Genomic DNA, 17,613 nt, shown 5'->3' on the forward strand with positions numbered 1-17,613 from the left:
TGGATGGATGTATGGATTGTGATAAGAGTTGTATGAGCCCCCAATAAAATGATTTAATTAAAAAAAAAAAGTTCTCCTTTGTGCTGGGAAGCTCTGGGAAGCTTGGCAAACATCTAGCGTCATGTAGCCACCATTGTAGAGATTTATGGCTCTACGGAATGTTTTTATGATGGAAGAGACACACCTTGTTGAGCACAGCTTATGGGTGCTTTTGTTGGTGGTACCATTTCTTCTACAAACTGTAGATCATTAGTCCATTTGCTTGCAGTCGGTAGCATGTGCCAATAACAGCAGGAAACGTTTTATGGGGTGTGGCAGTTACACGATCTCCTATCACCTTGAGCAAAGGAGTGGAGTCTAGCCTGTCAGTCAGGTCATATAGTCAATGGTGCCTCCGTGTGGGCATTGCCTTCTCCTGAGGATTCTGGGAACTCCTGTTTTCCTCCCTGGAGGCAGGACACTCTCTTTCTGCTACACATCCCTGTTGGCAAGCCACGTGGATCTATGGTGATTGCAGCCAGAGCCCTAGAGCAGGAGGAGCCACGGAGACCCCTGGCAGCGCTGAGATGCTTCCACCACCACTGGATCCTCAAGACTTCCCACCCACTGCTCTGTGATCTTCCTGCATTTGGCATCACTGCATGTGTAGCGTGACTCTGAAGAGAAATTTATAGGCTAGTATTGGACATATGGGCTCATATCAGACTTATGGACTTGATCTGGACTGGACTGAGATGTTTTCTTGATCTTTGATGTAAAGCTCTTTCTCATACATATATGAGTGTCCCTGGATTTGTTTCTCTAGTCTACCCGGACTAACACACGGGCCCTTCCATTTCTGTCTGGGGTCTCTCAGTAGGTCTCCCCTCACTCATTGTGAAATGATGACTGACGAGGCTACCTACGGGGAAATAGACTTGGGAAGAAAGCCAGTATCTCCTTTATGCCACGGACAATCCTTTTTCCCTTCTCTGTTTCCTGTTTCTGTTCCTCCTTCTTTCCCTCCCTTTCCTGCCTTTTGACTTTTGTCCTTGGGCAAATGCTGCCCTGTGGTCTCAAATGTTCCATTACTCTAAGGAGAGCAAACACCACTAAAGTTATAGTTCACCTACAGACTTGTCTATTGTTTCGCTGAAAATAGAGTCACGGGACTGGCTTGAAGGATGACTAAGGGCCATAATCTTGGGAGTTCCAACATCCTCTTTCCAACAATAAAGTCTAGTCTCTTCTTGTCATTCTGAGGTGTGTGCCACATTTTTCTACCCCTCTATCAAAGACCTTCTAAGGCCGTGGTTCTCAACCTTCCTCATGCCACAGCCCTTTAATACAGTTCCTCGTGTTGTGGTGACCCCCCAACCATAAAATTATTTTCATTGCTACTTCATCACTGTCATTTTGCTACTGTTATGGATCGGCAACCCCTGTGAAAGTGTCGTTCAACCCCAAAGGGATCTCGACCCACAGGTTGAGAACCACTGTTCTAAAATTTTACTATTCTTATTTTGTTAAACAGGATGTTATTATGTTTTTTTGTAACAGATGTACCCTGCTTTGATCTAAAGAATGTCAACATTAATTTTGCTAATCTGGCTTCTGTCACCCCTCCTTGCTTCATAGGAAAGCCCCTGATAAATGATCTATGTGGTCTCTGCCTATATAAGCTTGTCAGTATTTTAACTCGGGACTGCAACCTAAAGAAACGCTTTTAGTTTCATGCAGTCCAGCTAGCTTAATAAAAGACTCTTCTAAATTTCAATACATTATAGTGGCTATCATTTATTTGAACCCGCAACAAGAAACCTTCTAAAAGAATTATAGCATCAGTCAAGGACTATAATACTAAAGAAAGTAAGAAGCCCAGAAGGAACCTAGCAGCAGGTCCGGGCACTACAGGCCTGGAAGGGGCTCTACAGCACAGTCGACAGTGACCGGTAGTGGTGTCCAGAGGAAACTGACCTTAGGAGGCTGAGGTGCAGCCTCCCTAGCCAAGAACTGACAGAGCTGTTCTGCTGTGGCAAAGGGAGACTTTACCTGCATGCTTCCTGATCTCGCTCGTTGTAGTTTGTTGATCTTGAACTTGAGTTGTAACCTGTTACTTCCTTAATGCTATCTATCCCAAGCCTTGTTTTTTGAATGGCCTTATAGGCATCCCATCACTGAACAATGAATAAGGAAGATTGAAGAACTGATGTATTGGATTTGTTGTTGTTGTTGTTGTTAGGTGCCATTGAGTTGCTTTTGACCAATAGCAACCTTATGCACAACAGAACGAAGCACTGCCCAGTCCTGAGACATCCTCACAATTATTCTTACAGTTGAGCCCATTGTTGCAGCTACTGGGTCAATCCATCTCCTGGAAGGCCTTCCTCTTTTCTGCTGTCCTTCGGTCTTTAGCAAGCATGTTGTCCTTCTCCAGGGACTTGTCTCTCTTGACAACATGCCCAGAGTATGAAAGATGAAGTTGTGGGAAACTGAGACCTGGGAAGAGAGTGAATGAGGACAATTTCTCTACACTCATATTTAAGGGGTCTGGGAGGTACGGTAGATTCTGGGGAAGGAGGGCCTTCACCTTCGTGAGTCAGAGAGGAATCGGTGAGTCACATTTTCCTAACTAAGAGTTACTCCCCACAATGTCCCCCATAATAATGCCAAGTTTAAGGTGCTGCCTGCAAGCACATAGTTGCTACTATACACTTGAAGGTTGTCTGCCATCTGCCATCAAAAGCAATCAGACCATCACACCCTAAGTACGGCCCACTCCTTTATGATACAGGTCATAGATTCCTCCCCTAGAGAAGAGCTCAGGGACACCTAAGGTCAAGCCAGCTCAGAGATGGCCAAGGTTAAGCCACCATCTTTAACTGTAGAACCACCCAACTTGTTAGGTGTGTACTTTCTTGTTACATGTATGCCTCTAACACATCCCCTTCCTGTTACATATGTGTATGATGTGGCTTGCATGCGCAAGATTATATAAGCCTGTGAGAGAATACATTCATTCTCTCTCTCTTGATCCTGCCATCTGAAGAGGTGAGCCCTTGCATGCCTTGTCTGATGTTTCTTTAATTTATTCTTCAATTACATAACTGCCCCTTAGGACTCATTAGGTTGTGGAAGCTGGTCCTCCACACAAAGTCTCACCATCCTTGCCCCTAAGGAGCTCTCTGTCCATACTTCTTCCAAGACAGATCAGTTTGTCCTTTTAGCTGTGCATGGTAACAGAATAATATCCTTCCAATATTCTTCTCCAGCGCCACAATTCAAACGTATTGATTCTTCTTCGGTCTTCTTTATTCCTTATTACTGGATTTATGGTGTTGGTCAAAAAGAAGAAGAAAGAAAGAAACATGGACTCCCAGAAGAATGAACAAATCTGTCTTGGACGAAGGACGGCCAGGTGCTCCTTAAACAGGAGCACGTCAAGATTCTATCTTACCTATTCTGGACACGTGATCAGGGGAGCTAGTCCCTCGAGAAGGAGTTTATGCTCGCTAAAGTAGAAGATGAAGTTGAGATCAAGAAAGAAGAGGACAGGATGAATGGACACAGTGGCTGCCACAATGGGCTCAACCACGGGAACAAGCGAGTATGGTGCCACAAGAGGCAATGCTTCATTGTGTTGTCCAGGTGTCACTGTGGGTTAGAACTGACACCACAGCAACTTCCCTGATACACGACTTAATTACAAGGAGGACCTTTGAATTCTGCACAGCCATGGCAACAGATCATTGAAACTGAAGAGCAGAACGTGCCATGGGAGGAATGGCTGAGTTAAAATTGGTAAAAAAATAATAATAATAAATTGAAGAGTGGAGTTATGTCTGACCTTCACCCCCTAGCAATTAGCTTTGTGCTGAGACTGATGTTGATTCGCCTCGATCCCCCTGAAGTTAGAGGAAATCTAAGTCATTGGATTAGAGTTTAAATTCTCAGCACCCCATTTGCAGAAGGCTATGCAGATGACAGTGAAAACCTAAAATCCATTTGCCAAGTCCCTGTGTAGATGAAGCCTCCATCGAATCCCTTAGCCAGGAATGCAGATCATCTTGCCTTCAGACACAATGCATTGGAAAATGGGCCCCAGAGAGGGGCAGTGTGTTAGTCTGGGTGGACTAGAAAAACAAATTCATCCACACTCATATGTGTGTAACACAGAAGTTGATATCAAAGAGCAATTGTACATTAAGAAAACAGCCCGGTCCAGATCAAGTCTATAAATCTGATACTACCCCATAGGTCAATACCCGTCTATAAATTCTTCTTTAGACTCACGCAACACATGCCATGAAACTGAGTGCAGGAAGATCATAGGCCAGTGAATGGAAAGTCTTGTGGATCCAATGGTGGTGGACAAATTTCAGTGCGGGTGTGGGTCTCCACGTGGCTCCTTTAGCTCCAGGGCTCTGGTTCCATCAGTGTGGCTCCATGTATCTTGTCAACAGGTATGTGTGTCTGGCCTCCTGTGAGCTATTTATCTCCATTGTGCCTCCAAATGAGATCATCAAGCTGAGACCTGATTGACAGGCTAGACTCCACCCTTTTCAAGTTGACAAGAGATGATGTAACTGCCACAGGCAGACTCCCTTAGAGGCTTGCTTGAGTGTGTCCCTGAGTGTACTGGGGATGGAATAGTTGTGAGTCACGCCCTATCAGTTGGGCCCTGATTGTCCTGATTTGAAGACCCTGGGCTGTCTATTTACCTCAATAATTTGAGCTTCAAAGAGCAGCATTTACCAAAGCACAAAGTTCAGAAGGGTTATCAAAGAAGGAAGGAAAACAGAAAAATCAAGTGGAATAAGTGGTTATATTGTGGAGATTGCAATCAATGACATTAAACAAAATGTGAATGAATTGTTCAATGGAAAACATATCTGCACTGTAAACCACCAATTCATAATAATTTTTAAAAGAAAAATTAGCAACCTTCAAGGTAAAAGGAGCCCATTTAGAAATATAAATCCACAATTATGAAATATTCTTATCTCTTAGCTTCAGCTAATCATCTTCAGGAAATTTTCCAAAATTAAATGGAAAGTAAGAAGCGTGTATATGACTCTGAACCAGGATTGCAGATCATCTTGCCCTCAGGCAGAATGCATTAGAAAATGGGCCACTTCCACTCCTCTCCAGCCAACCCAGGGCGGGGATAAACTGGAGAAGGTTGTCACTGAACTATTTATTAAGAAAAAAATTACTACCAATATCTTAAATTCTCAAAAATGCAAAAATGACCTTATAAGGTATCTAGCTGCTTGAATTCAGTCAATAGTAAGTTTTTTTAAAACTAGAAAAATCTTCCCACTGGGTGAACTGGATACTAAATACATGGTGTCAGAGGAAGCAGAGACAGCTGCACCAAGAGCGAGGTACTGTGGGTTGATGGACAAACAGGATCTTGCTACATCAATGCCCTGTATGCCGTCTGAAGATATGTATTACTCTGGCAATTCCGTGACGGCCATTCTGCTCTATTTTGCTTATACTTGTGTATTTTAGGGTGTATCTCAGAGCTGTGCTGCCATTGGGGATCACCCTCTTGAAGCTATGTTATTTGTTTCACCGTTTCTCAGTAAATGAAACCCAGGGACATTGAGACTATAGGAATTGTCTCATAACAAGGGTTTGCAGGGAGGGGCGATATGGAGGGGTGGAGGAGATATGAAGGAGATGACGTCAAGAAGCCCAGGAAGGAAAAGTATGTTTGGAGACTGATTCACAAAGCAATTGTACAATGATGTTTGACATGACTGAACTATGGAATGACATGACATATGTATTAATTCCCAAGTTACAGGGGGAAAATTTTTAAGCATAGATCCAGGAAAGAGTTCTGGGCTTACACTAAATCATATCTCCTACTTGAGAACAATTGGTTCTTACATCATGGCCCTGCTTAGAACTCAGTTTCATGAACTGATCACTGAAGATAAGGGTGCTACAGCAAAGCGTGGTGAAGAAAGTCGATGGTCCCCGGATATCAGTCTGAACTGTCTGGGGCCTTGACGGCTGGTATTTAAACAGTTAGCCATTGAAGAGAGGAGTCAACTAAGTCCACTGTGAAGAGGCACACCACCTTGCATGATCTAAGGATGACAATTACAAAATCCAAATATGGTGAAGTGAAAAGCATCAGGGTGAGAATCATGAACACCCAATTTGTGGGAGGCTGTGGAGGATAGTGGGAGCCCAAAAACCTATCAGCAGAATATCTAGTCAGACAGAGCAGCTGGCAGATACACTCTAGCCAAGGACAAGCGTCCTGAACAGCCTTACTTCGGGCAGAGACCACTGTCATCTTGATTATGCTGGTCAAATACAGTACTTGGCCAAGTGACCTCCTTAAAGACGTGATCTGAAATTGTTCTGGGTGCAAGTATCTCGTAGCTGTTCCGTGACAGACATTTCTTCCCTGGCTTTTTGAATGTTGATGGGGGTCTTCTCCCTCTCACTTATTGTCTCTACTTTGGTCTTTATACTAACATGATCTTATTCTTACTTACCGCCTTAGTGTGATTAGTTTTTCATTGTTTCTGTTTGGTTTCCCAGTGCTGAAACACAGGAGGAGTGGATGTATATGATAATTGACACAAGGTTTATGGGGGGAAAGGGGTGGGAGATGGGCAATAGGGCAGGAAAGGGGATTATCCATTTTGGGAGTGGATAGTGATGGCGGGAGGTGGGAGGAAGCACTAGAACTGATCGTGATTGCACCACTCATACTGAAGGTGAATTAACCGGGGTGAGGGGGGTGATGCTCTAAGACAGATGTGGTGATGATTGTACAATTCTCCTGGATATGATTGTATGATTGAACTACTCAATTGCATGCTATGTAAATTATGTGACAATAAAACTGTTGAGGGAAAAAAACTAAAAAATCTTATGAGTTGGAATCAACTAATGGCAGAATGTTTGGTTTTGTTTATAATAAAAGCATTATAGGAAAGATCATATATAAATTCAACTGTTTATAATCTATGGATATTAGAGCTGATTGTGATGCTATATAAACAACCCTTTTTAGAAGCAGTTTAACTATGGAAGTGTATGATGTGTGAATATTATTTCAAGAAAACTACTGAATAAAAAAGAAACCAACTTGACCTAGGGCTACCTCAGGTTACCAAGGAGGAGGAGTTTTTGCCGAGGGGCCATAGAGTTCATCTTCACGGCGGTGGAACAAATTGAAGAGGGATCACAAGAATGGTTGTCCAACACAAAGAGTGTAATCAATGGCACCAAATTAATTATACATGCAGAAGTTGGTGAATTGATGAATGTTTTCTTGTGTCTATTTTTGCCAGAGCGGAAAAAAATGACATGAGTAACAATGAGTGCGAGGGGAAAAGAAACTGTTCTGAAACGGATGGTGGTAAAGACTGCACAGCTCTTCTTGATATGCTTGAACTATTGAATTGTCTGATTTCTAGATGAGGTGCCAAAAAACTGTGACAAAATAATAAGAATAATGACCAATGGGTGTGAATAAAGAATGGAAGGAAGATGTAGAAAATATTTAGTTATCATGATAAGCTCATGGGTATTTTCAGATATGTTTGCTCCCTTTATTTACTCTTTTCTTGTTACTCACCCTTGCCCTTTAAACAAGATTGGGTAAACTTGGAAGAAAGAGCCATCGGGGGTGAAGCTGTAGACCATCACTGGGTGTAAAGTGACAACAGATTCTGAAAAGAGAAGACTCCAGCTACAAAAACCAAACAAGTCCCCCAGAGAAACAAGCCAACACGTGTCCACACAAACGCTTCACATGACACACACACACACACACACACACACCCCAATGAGGACGAACAACAGAAATGTGGGTGAAGGGAGACAGAGGACGGTGTAAGATACGAAAATAAGAATAATTGATCATTTATTCAGAGGTGGGGGAGGAAGGGAAAAAAGAGGAGCTGATTCCAAGGGCTCAAGTAGAAAGAAAATGTTTTGAAAATGACGATGGCAATATACGTACAATGTGCTTGAAACAATTGATGTATGGATTGTTATAAGAGCTGTAAGCGTTCCCAACGAAATGATTCATTAAAAAAATATTTTTAACTTCACATGAACGTTCATCACATATCATAGCAATAGTCATAATAACCCAAAGTGAAAACAACTGTTAGTTTTCTGGTGTGGCTTGTGCCTCCCTTCTTTGCTTCACAAACTGAACGAATTCACTCTGAAGTAGGCTTTGTAACCCAAGTGAGTTTTTATGAAGGAACGAAAACATTTCGGGTTTTACAGTCTCAAAAGGGTGCACGCTCTTTCTGGAAAGCGAGCCCAGCCACTCAGAAGGCACGCTGGGGTTCACAACTGGGCACAAAACACCACGTGAATGAGAACACCCACACGTGCGGCACTGGGGAATCCGGGGACTGAGAGGTCACGAGAGCAAGCGGGCTAGAGGATATGGCGAGAGGGCAAGAGAGGCTAAGACCCCAAGCTCAAGTGGGCCCTGAGCAGGCCCATAGCAGGCCCTGAGGGGGCACGCCTGGGAGGCACGTGTGCCCCCACCCTCCGACTGCCACAAGACCAGAGCAAAAGAGAGAAATTGGCTTTCCCAAGAGCCAGCTTTTAACAGCCCTGGGTGGGACGGCATGGTTGAAGCTATTGGTTGACCTCATTGCCTGAATTAGGACCACCTGTGATGTACCTAAGGTGGGTGTCTCCAAGGTATTGGTTTTACCTGGGTCTAGGAAGCTTGTTTCTCTGCGTGCTTAGTTTGGGGTCTTTCTCATAGGTGTTCAATGGTTGCCTGATTTCTTTCCAACCTCCTCTATGGGGGCCTTTTCAGACATGCAAGGGACAGCCCCCCTGTCCCTAAATCTAGCTACCTAACACAACCTAAGTAGCTATTAGCTGATTAAATGGAAAAAAACAAACTAGAGTATAGCCATCCAATGGAATTTTATTCAGAAATAAGAAGGAGAGTGTACTCATACATGCTACAAATGGAGGAACTTCGAAAACAATATGCTATGTGAATGAAGCCAGTCACTAAGACCACACAGAGAATGATTCCATTCATATGAAATTTCCAAAACGGGCAAATCTGTAGACATGGAAAGTAGGTTAGTGATTACCTAGGGCTGAAGAGAGGAGGGAAGAATGAGGAGGTTGGAGGGTGAATACCAGGAGTAGGGGATTTCTTTGGGGGGTTAATTAAAATGCTCTCAACTTGATTTAGGATTGAACCCCTGTGGATGTAAAAAAACAATCATTTAATGATATACTTTGTATTAGTGAATTATACATATGGCAGATGAATTATAGCTCCGTAAATCTGTTTTAAAAGTGGCGGAGGTGTCCAGAAGAAACTATGTCTGATGGCCTGCTTCCTTCCTTGGTTACCATGGGCCGGCTCCTTATCCCGAAGATAAGGAGTTCTTCATGAAACACCGAGGTGCAGAACGAAAGATTTTATTTTACTACTTCTTGCCAAAGTGTTCCCTGGCGAGCCGAATGTCTTGCCTCAGAAAAGAGACTTCCTAACTCACCTGGGGATAATCTCAGATTCTGAAAGTAAAAACAAAAGTAGATAATGGCTCTTTATAAAGAATTTGATAGGAACAGAAGGAGAAAGAGAAGGTGAGAGATTAGAGCACTCTTGGGCAGAAACAACAAGGAGAGGCTAAAGAGAAGAAAAGGCTAATATTCAAATGTAAATGATCTGCTGAATCATACTGTGATGTAAACATCCCTTGCTGTTATCCCTGAATCAGCCTCCACTGTCCACTCATTAATGGTATAAGCTAATGACGTGGGTTCCATGCTACACTGCTAACCTTGAGGTCAGCAGTTTGACACCAGCTTTCAAATCTACTGGAGAAAGAGGAGGCGGCTTTCTACTCCCCTAACGAGCTACAGTCTTGGAAACCCACAGGAGCAGTTCTACCCTGTCCTAGAGGGTGGCTGTGAGTCAGAATCGACTCGATGGCAGGGAGTTTGTTTTGAGTTGCTGCTGTGTTGAAGAGAGCGAAGCAGCTTGCGGAGCAAAAGCTAAGAACGAGAACTCAGCAGAAAGGAGGGCTGTCGGTGGCCAAAGGTGTTTAAGCCCTGGATTCACAGTAATCTTCCCAAAGGATGTAACTATGTGTTTCGATCAATCTCATCTAAATAGTAAAGGACATTGCGTTGTATAGACGTAGAGTTCTTAGTTGGAGCAGAGGTTGCAGAGGTAGCAGCATTCATGGGTTATAGGCCATTGACCTTGGGAGGAGCAGAGTGAGGATGACCAGTAAAGAGATGGGTCACCGAGACAAGAAAGACCATTGCCTTCAAAACAAGAAGGCCAATGGCAATGGTTAGTATTCAAGAAGGCCAATGGCAGTAGTTAGTACTTGCTGAGCAGGGCATGGGAGACACGACTGTACTATCAACATCTTCTGGCTATCAACAGAGATTTTTGTCATGCTGGCATCAGAGAATGGTGGTGGGAAGGCACCATCAGGGGCTCTCCAGGGCAATCCCTCAGACAATGCGGGAACACCATGGCCTTTAAAAGTCCTTCCACAGCCTCGAGCTTGTCTTGCATGTAAAGCCCCACCGACGACGACTGAATATTTGACGGAAGATCCATTCATAGGGTTTTCTTCGGAGCCAGGTGACATCATAGCACTGTAAGGTAGAGAATCAAACATAATCTAAACTTCTAAATCGCCATAAATCTAAAAAGGAGGGTAGGAGGTGTGGGAGGAAGGTAGGAGGGTAGGTAAAGCTTGGAATGCCCAACTCAAGAAGCACTCCGGTCTTGGTTCATTGGAAGACAACTTTAAGCGACAGGGGAGGGGTGGGAGCAGGAGCCAGAACACATTTGTCTAGAACTGGCCTTTCTACTTGTCACATGTGCAGTGGTCCTCCCCGGAAGGGTGCGGGACCTGCCCTAGGAGGAGAGCATTCCAACCGAGAAGGAAGAAAGAGGGTCGTAAGCACTCCTGCTTTTACCTGCTTCCTGGGACTGCTCTTTCGTCTCCACCACTGGGAAGTGATCACTTGCCTCCTTGTGTCTTCTGCTGCTCTCTGGCGGTAGGCCCTTGTTGGAAGATGTGTGCTTCTGGGCCCTCCACAGCCTCCCCAAACACAGAAATACAAGTTCCAAAAGGGTGAATGAGAGACAGAGTGCGCTGACCCCAAACATGAGCTTTAGAAAGATGGTCTTCTCTGAGGGGCGAGACAGATTGCAGTTTATACTCCCATGGCAAGGATCTCTACGGCACACAAAAGAACTGGGCATCTTGAACCCATACAGATAGTACTGAGCACCCAGGGTCACCCCCTCAAGGACCAGTCGAACCCCGATCTGTGCCACATAGGCCCAGAGCAACCTGGAACTTCTTGGACACGTGGTATCTATGCTGCTCATGCCCTCTTGGACCAGGGGCACCTCCTCTTTCACCTTTCCCAATTCTTCCCAATGCCATATCACATGGTACAGGGTGAACCCCATGTACAGGGTGCTGGGCACAGCCACCAAGATGACCTGGAAGGTCCAGAAGCGCAGTGGAGAGAGGGGATGGAAGGCATCGTAGCAGGTAGCTTTGCAACCAGGTTGCTGGGCGTTGCACACAAATTCACTCTGCTCATCCCCGTAGACCCCGGTCCCAGTGGCAGCCAAGAGGAAGATGCGGACCCCAAGGAGCACCGGAAGCAGGAGCCGGCCCACCAGGGTAGAGTGGCGGCTCTCTTCAGCCAACAGCTGCCACAAGTACCGGCCACACATCTTCCTGTGGAACAGAGAAAGATGCCCGTTGTAGATGTGTCCGTTAGAGGAATCTTCAGGCCACGTCTTTACTTTTAATTCAAGGATGGATGTTGTCTTTCTCCCCAAGGATTTGGCTGGTCAAATTGCACCTATTTACTGATTACTGGAATCATTTCCGTAAAAGAATATGAGTGCCCGTGGAAGCAGCTCTCTTCTTCCCCGTCTGAATGGCTAGCATGGAGAGAAACGCAGCCCATGGGTTGACCAGAGTCTGCCTTTGTCTCACACCTTTTCTCCCCCCATCTTAGTGGTATACTGGTTGCACGTTGAACTGCTAACCACAAGATCAGCAGTTCAAAACCGCCAGCCGCTCCACAGGACAAAGACTTGGCTTCAGAATGGACTCAGAGGCAGTGAGTTTAACTTTGGTTTCTTCCCTTGACCAAAAGCTGAATGGTAAGAGACCAGAGTGTTATGTTGGTTATTCATCGCTCTTTTGTTTTTTAAGCAACAAAATGATTGCTTCTTCAGGCAATGACAGCCAGATGTAGGGCTTCAAGTGAACCAAATCAGAATTGACGTGTGTGTGTGTGTGTGTGTGTATGTGTGTGTGTGTGTGTGTGAGATGTACATTCTCCTATGGTCTTTCTTTTCTCCAGGACCATCCCTTCAGGTGTTCACAGGTATATTGGCAAGACCCCTCACAGTGGTAAGACTGAACTGTCCTTAGTTTAGGGACCTGAGAGGGGGATTATAGAGAAAGTAAATGAGTGAGTCTACAGCTTCTTAGTCTGATGCTCTTTACACCTAACCACATTGGGTGGGGAGGGACTGCCTGTCTTGAAGGACACCCAACAAAGTTCTGTTATGGTTATTGTTTGGGGCAGCTGAGTTAGTCTCAATCAATGTACAGGTGCCCTATCTGACAGATTAGACTGATCGATAGTGTCTCCTAGGCTCTCACCTTTACAGGGGCAGATTGCCAGGGGTTTTGCTCCCATGGACCTGCTCGTGGGTTCAAACCATCCACCTTAAACAGCCAAGTGTTTAATCATTGCCCCTTCAGGGCTCCTTCCGTAGAGTGTGACATCACACACCCGCCACCATGGAGCCAACTTCAACTCACAGCAACCCCACCGGACGGAGTAGAACTGACCTTTGAGTTCTGAGACGGTACATCTTTCTTTCTCTTTTGCTTATTCCTTCATCCATCTTTGTTTCAGGCTTTAATGAGTAAGTATATGCATTTGAATACAACCCACCTTGCTAGCAGATGTTTCTTGGATGAATTTTTATGACAAGCAAGTACTATTTACATGTTTCACATCATTTTTAAAATATAGGTCATATCGTTTTCACTTTTTACCACAAAGTGTTCCTTGCATATTTTTTTGGTAGAAATTTGTTAAAGGAGGATTCATTTCATATCTTGGACTTAATCACACGTCTAGATATGTTTAACTCTTATAACTCGTAAGGAGCCCTGGTGGCATGGTGGGTTAAGCATTGGCTTGTCAGTCATTTGAATTCGACAGCTGCTCCGCAAGCCTCCTCTTTCTCCTGCAGAGGGGCTGGGGGGTCCAACTGCTAAGCCTGTGGCTATAACCCATGACGCCACCAGGACTCCTTTTTGTATGTTTGCTTGGGGTTTCCCCCCCCTCCCCCCATCTCCAAAGAGTTTAGAAAAGTTAAGTGCAATATGTTTGGGACCAACCTCAGAATGACTCTATAAAAAATCAAACCTTGCTATCCTTTGCTGTTGTACTTTAATGGCACAGTGGGTGACAGGTTGGGCTGCTAACCACAAGTCATCAGTTCGAATCCACCAGCTGCTCTGAGGGAGAAAGATGTGGCCTTTCGGTCCCATAAAGAGTTACAATCTTGGAAATCCACAGCATCAGTTCTGTCCCATCTTACGGGGTTGCTGTGAATCGGAATCAGCGCAACGGCAGTCAGTTTGGGGTCTTGCTCCTTGGGTTTTTCTCTCCCTCAGGGGGAGAGATAAGCAGGAGCAGACTTCAGAAATCCCTCAATTCCCCAGCCAAAACACCGTTCAACTATAGTGCCAAGTTGGCCGCCTTTTATTTTTGTCCCAATCAGCCACCGTCCTCGATACCCAGCAGCAACTTCACACTATCCATAGCTGGTTCCTCTCCTCGTCAAGAGGTCAAGCACACCTCTCGTTCCACAGGGAAAATGACGTGAAGCCCTCGGCTACTACTCTGCTCATCCTGACGTGTCTGTCTCTAGCGTCTCAGAAAAGACGTGTCCCCACACCTGTCCCTGCCAAGTCTGTGTCCAAATCCCCTTTCCTGCTTCCTTCTAGAGTCTGCTTCCCCACCTGTTTCCCTGCGGATGTGAGTACACTCGGGTGGCTCCCTCTTAACCCTGCTGAACCGTCAGCTGACTTCTTAGGTTAACCTAACAGAAAATCGGGCCTTTGCCTAATCTGTCTCGTATCAGCTTCCCGAGGATAATATCCCATAGGAGGCACACAGCAATGTGTGTGGATGCTAATGAGATGGATCGATCAACAGCTGCAGCCAGGAGGGGACTCAAACACAGAAACTGTATGAAGACTCGGCCACAACTCACCGCAGCGCGGTAAGGTATGGATGAGAACCGACCATCTCCCAAAGCTTAGGCAGAAGGGGCGCGTCTACACGGTGTGAAGGGATTGGGCTGTTACTGTTATTGTTGGGTGCTATTGAGTCAGTTCCAACTCATCGGGCCCCCACGTACAACAGAAGGAAACACCGCCCGATCCTGCACCCTCCTCACCATTGCCTTTACCTCGGAGCCCATGGTTACAGCCAGTGTGTCCATCCAACTAGTGCTCAGACGTCCTCTTTTTCGCTTCCCCTCTACTTTACCAAGCATGAGGTCCTTCTCCAGGGACTAGTCTCCCCTTAGAGCGGGTCCAGTGGACCCGTCCTAAAGATCTGAGACGATCCACGACTGTGAGAAAAGTACATTCTGAGCCATTCAGAGTCACACTCGGACCCTTCGCCTGGCCCTCACATTCTTTCTACCTTCATTTTGCATTGTGAAGATTTAGGAGGAAGAATTGGCCTTTGAAAATGATTTTCTATAAAAATAGGTTCACATTTTTAGAAGTCCACGTTCTGACCCCAGAAAAATATAAAACTGCACCCATGGTTAAATTATCCATCCCCACACCCTCATTCTTACAACTGTAAACTTCTTTCTGTTTAACGTGCAAACCCACTAAACACAGGAATGTGGTCAGCAGCAGAATTAAAACCCACTGGAGACAGTAGAACAGATTCTAAGGAAATCAAATTGGGATCCGGGAAAACCTACTTGGGAAACTTCCAGAACCCTCTCTCATTAAAAATCATGAGAGAGGCCCCCCAACTACCAGGACCCCAATTCTGCCTTGCAGACCTGGCTAGACCAGATGATGCACAGCGGTACAGATGGGAATTGGAAACGCAGGGAATCTAGGACAGATGAACCACTCAAGACCAGGGGTGACAGTGGCGATACCAGGAGGGAAGGGGGGTGTAGAAAGGGGGAATTGATCACAAGGAGCTACATATAACCTCCTCTCTGGGGGATGGGCAACAGAGGGGTAGGTGAAGGGAGACGCCGGGCAGTGTAATATAAGATATAATAATAATTTATAAATTATCAAGGATGCATGGGGGAGGGGGGCAGAGGAATGGAGGGGGGAAAAAAGGAAAATGAGCTGATTCCGGGAACCCAAGAAGCAAGCGAATTTTGGGAATGATGAGGGCAACAAATGTATAGATGTGCTCTACACAATTGATCTACGTATGGTGTTTGATAAGAGTTGTATATGAGCCCCAATAAATTGATTTAAAAAAATCATGAGAGAGGTAAATACATGTGGGAACAAATGCATGTATGTTTTCTAATTTGAAAAGTAAGACAACCTTTTTTAAAAAAAAATCACTAACCTATTTATCAGATGAGAAAGCACTTCAGGGAAAGCCTAGGAGTAGTCTCTCAATGGATGTTTGAATCAAACCTTTGGGGAAGAACTGCGAACTCCAACAGAAACTCAAGGGAAGCCCATAGGTCCTAGCCTATAAACCAGGAGTTTCTCAAACTCCAGAAAGCTGGGCATTGTTCTGCGCCTGGCTCTCCCCACTAGATGTCAGTAGCGTACCTCCCTCCACTGTGACAACCCCAAACGCCCCGCAGTCACTGCTGCATGCTCCCCACTGGGCTAATCCACTTCCTCTAAGAGCCACTGCGTAAGCACGGCACCAGCCCGTCACTTGTCCACCCTTGGCCTCAATCACTGTCTCTGTAAAGTATGAGGTCTGTAGCAGATCGTCTCAAAGGGAGTTTCTAGCCTCCCACTTGGTGGGGTCAAGATCATTGGCCCCATCCTTCCCCCCTAGGCTGGGGCACATCCTCTCTAACCCAGCTCCATTTGTAAGGGTGCCTAGAGGTCTGGCGTTCTCAGAAACCCTGGGCTCGGGGGATGCTGATTCAGGGATCTTCCCTGGGCTACTCTAGGGAGTCAGCAATATTAACTTGGTAGCTTGTGATCTCATTTCATTGCAAGCCCAACCTTCAAACTCACTGCCAGTGAGTCCACTCTGACTCACAGGGACCCTGTCAGGCAGAGTCGAGCAGCCCCTGTGGATTCTGAAGCTATAAGTCTTTACAGGAGCAAAAGGACTCATCTTTCTCCAGTGGAGGGGTTGGTGGGATGAACCCACTGGCCAGCCGGGGGTTGGCAGCCCAATGAGACCTTGATCCAAGTTTTCCTGAGCAGCTCCTGGTTTTTGTTTGGTTGGAGGGGCTTATTTTAGGAAATTTTCAAGAGTCCATTGGTGACAGAATCCATGTCAAAGACTTAAGGTGTGATGGAGGAAATGTCCAGTGAAGGAGGACACAACAGGGCTAGACTCAGACTCTTGGCAATACGCCCACCCACGTTACCTGGAGAGAATTTCTAAAGGCTTTTACTCCAAGTGTAGTCTGTGGACCAGCAGCACTGGTGTCAGCAGGAATGCAGAATTTTGAGGCACATTCTAGACTTAGTGAAAACTCCCAAACCAATCACTCGCTCCCACCATCCAGTGGATTCCAATTCATGGCAACTCTGTAGGACAGGGTAGAACTGGCCCTGTGGGCTGCCGAGACTGTCACTCTTTACAGGAGTAAAAAGCCTCATATCTTTCTCCTATGGAGCAGCTGGTGGTTTTGAACTGCTGAACTTAGGGTTAGCAGCCCAACTAGTAACCACTATACCACCAGGGATCCTGGACTAATTACGTCATATATAAATTTTAACAACATCTCCAGGCGATTCATGTATGCATGAAGGTTTTTAAAGCACTCTGTACAGCCCAGAGCAGCCCCCTGGCTATCCCCAGATCCTGTGCTGCCTCAGCTCCTCTCTGTCCAAGCACTCACCTGGAAACCTCGAGCAGAAACACCCACAGGGACAGAAAGGGAAGGATCCTCAAGCTGCAGCAAAGTGGAATCCTGTTTCTTCTGAGGTCCAGCCTCTTGCCACCACCCACTTCTTCCCCCTCCCCTTTTCATTCCTCTCCGCCTTGTGACTGTGCCATGTCATGAGTGGCGCAATCAATTACTTAACGCTCTTAGACATTTTCGAATGCTCGGTTTATTCACTGCAAACACACATCAAACAATCTAAAATATTATTCAAACTATTAAGGGCCGACAGCTATAAGGATAAGGGCAGAATAACAACTCTGAGCATAAAGGCATAATAATAACACTTCTCACACATTTCATATTAGCACCATAGTCCCAATCAGCATTGCCTCATCGGTGTACTCACCCCAGGTAGAGTTGGAGAGAGCAGGAGATGATGTCTCCTTGGTTCCTAGCTCTCTAAAGGTCAGTGTCTCTACCTGGGTTTAAATGGACAT

The 17,613-nt window shown here is 45.5% G+C and overlaps 1 protein-coding gene across 1 annotated transcript; it reads right to left on the reverse strand.

Annotated features, from left to right (window-relative positions):
- Window positions 1–9,899: 9,899 nt before the first annotated feature.
- Window positions 9,900–11,728, reverse strand: GJC3 (gap junction protein gamma 3). Its single transcript, XM_004705947.2, has 2 exons — window positions 10,954–11,728; window positions 9,900–10,626 (listed from the first exon to the last, which is right to left on the reverse strand). Exons 1-2 carry the CDS (start codon window positions 11,726–11,728, stop codon window positions 10,619–10,621), a joined length of 783 nt encoding a protein of 260 aa, XP_004706004.2. The 3' UTR covers window positions 9,900–10,618.
- Window positions 11,729–17,613: the final 5,885 nt, after the last annotated feature.

Source organism: Echinops telfairi, unplaced genomic scaffold (genome assembly GCF_000313985.2).
Source record: "Echinops telfairi isolate 266 unplaced genomic scaffold, ASM31398v2 ScPeMD7_5;HRSCAF=22, whole genome shotgun sequence".
Taxonomy (NCBI): domain Eukaryota; kingdom Metazoa; phylum Chordata; class Mammalia; order Afrosoricida; family Tenrecidae; genus Echinops; species Echinops telfairi.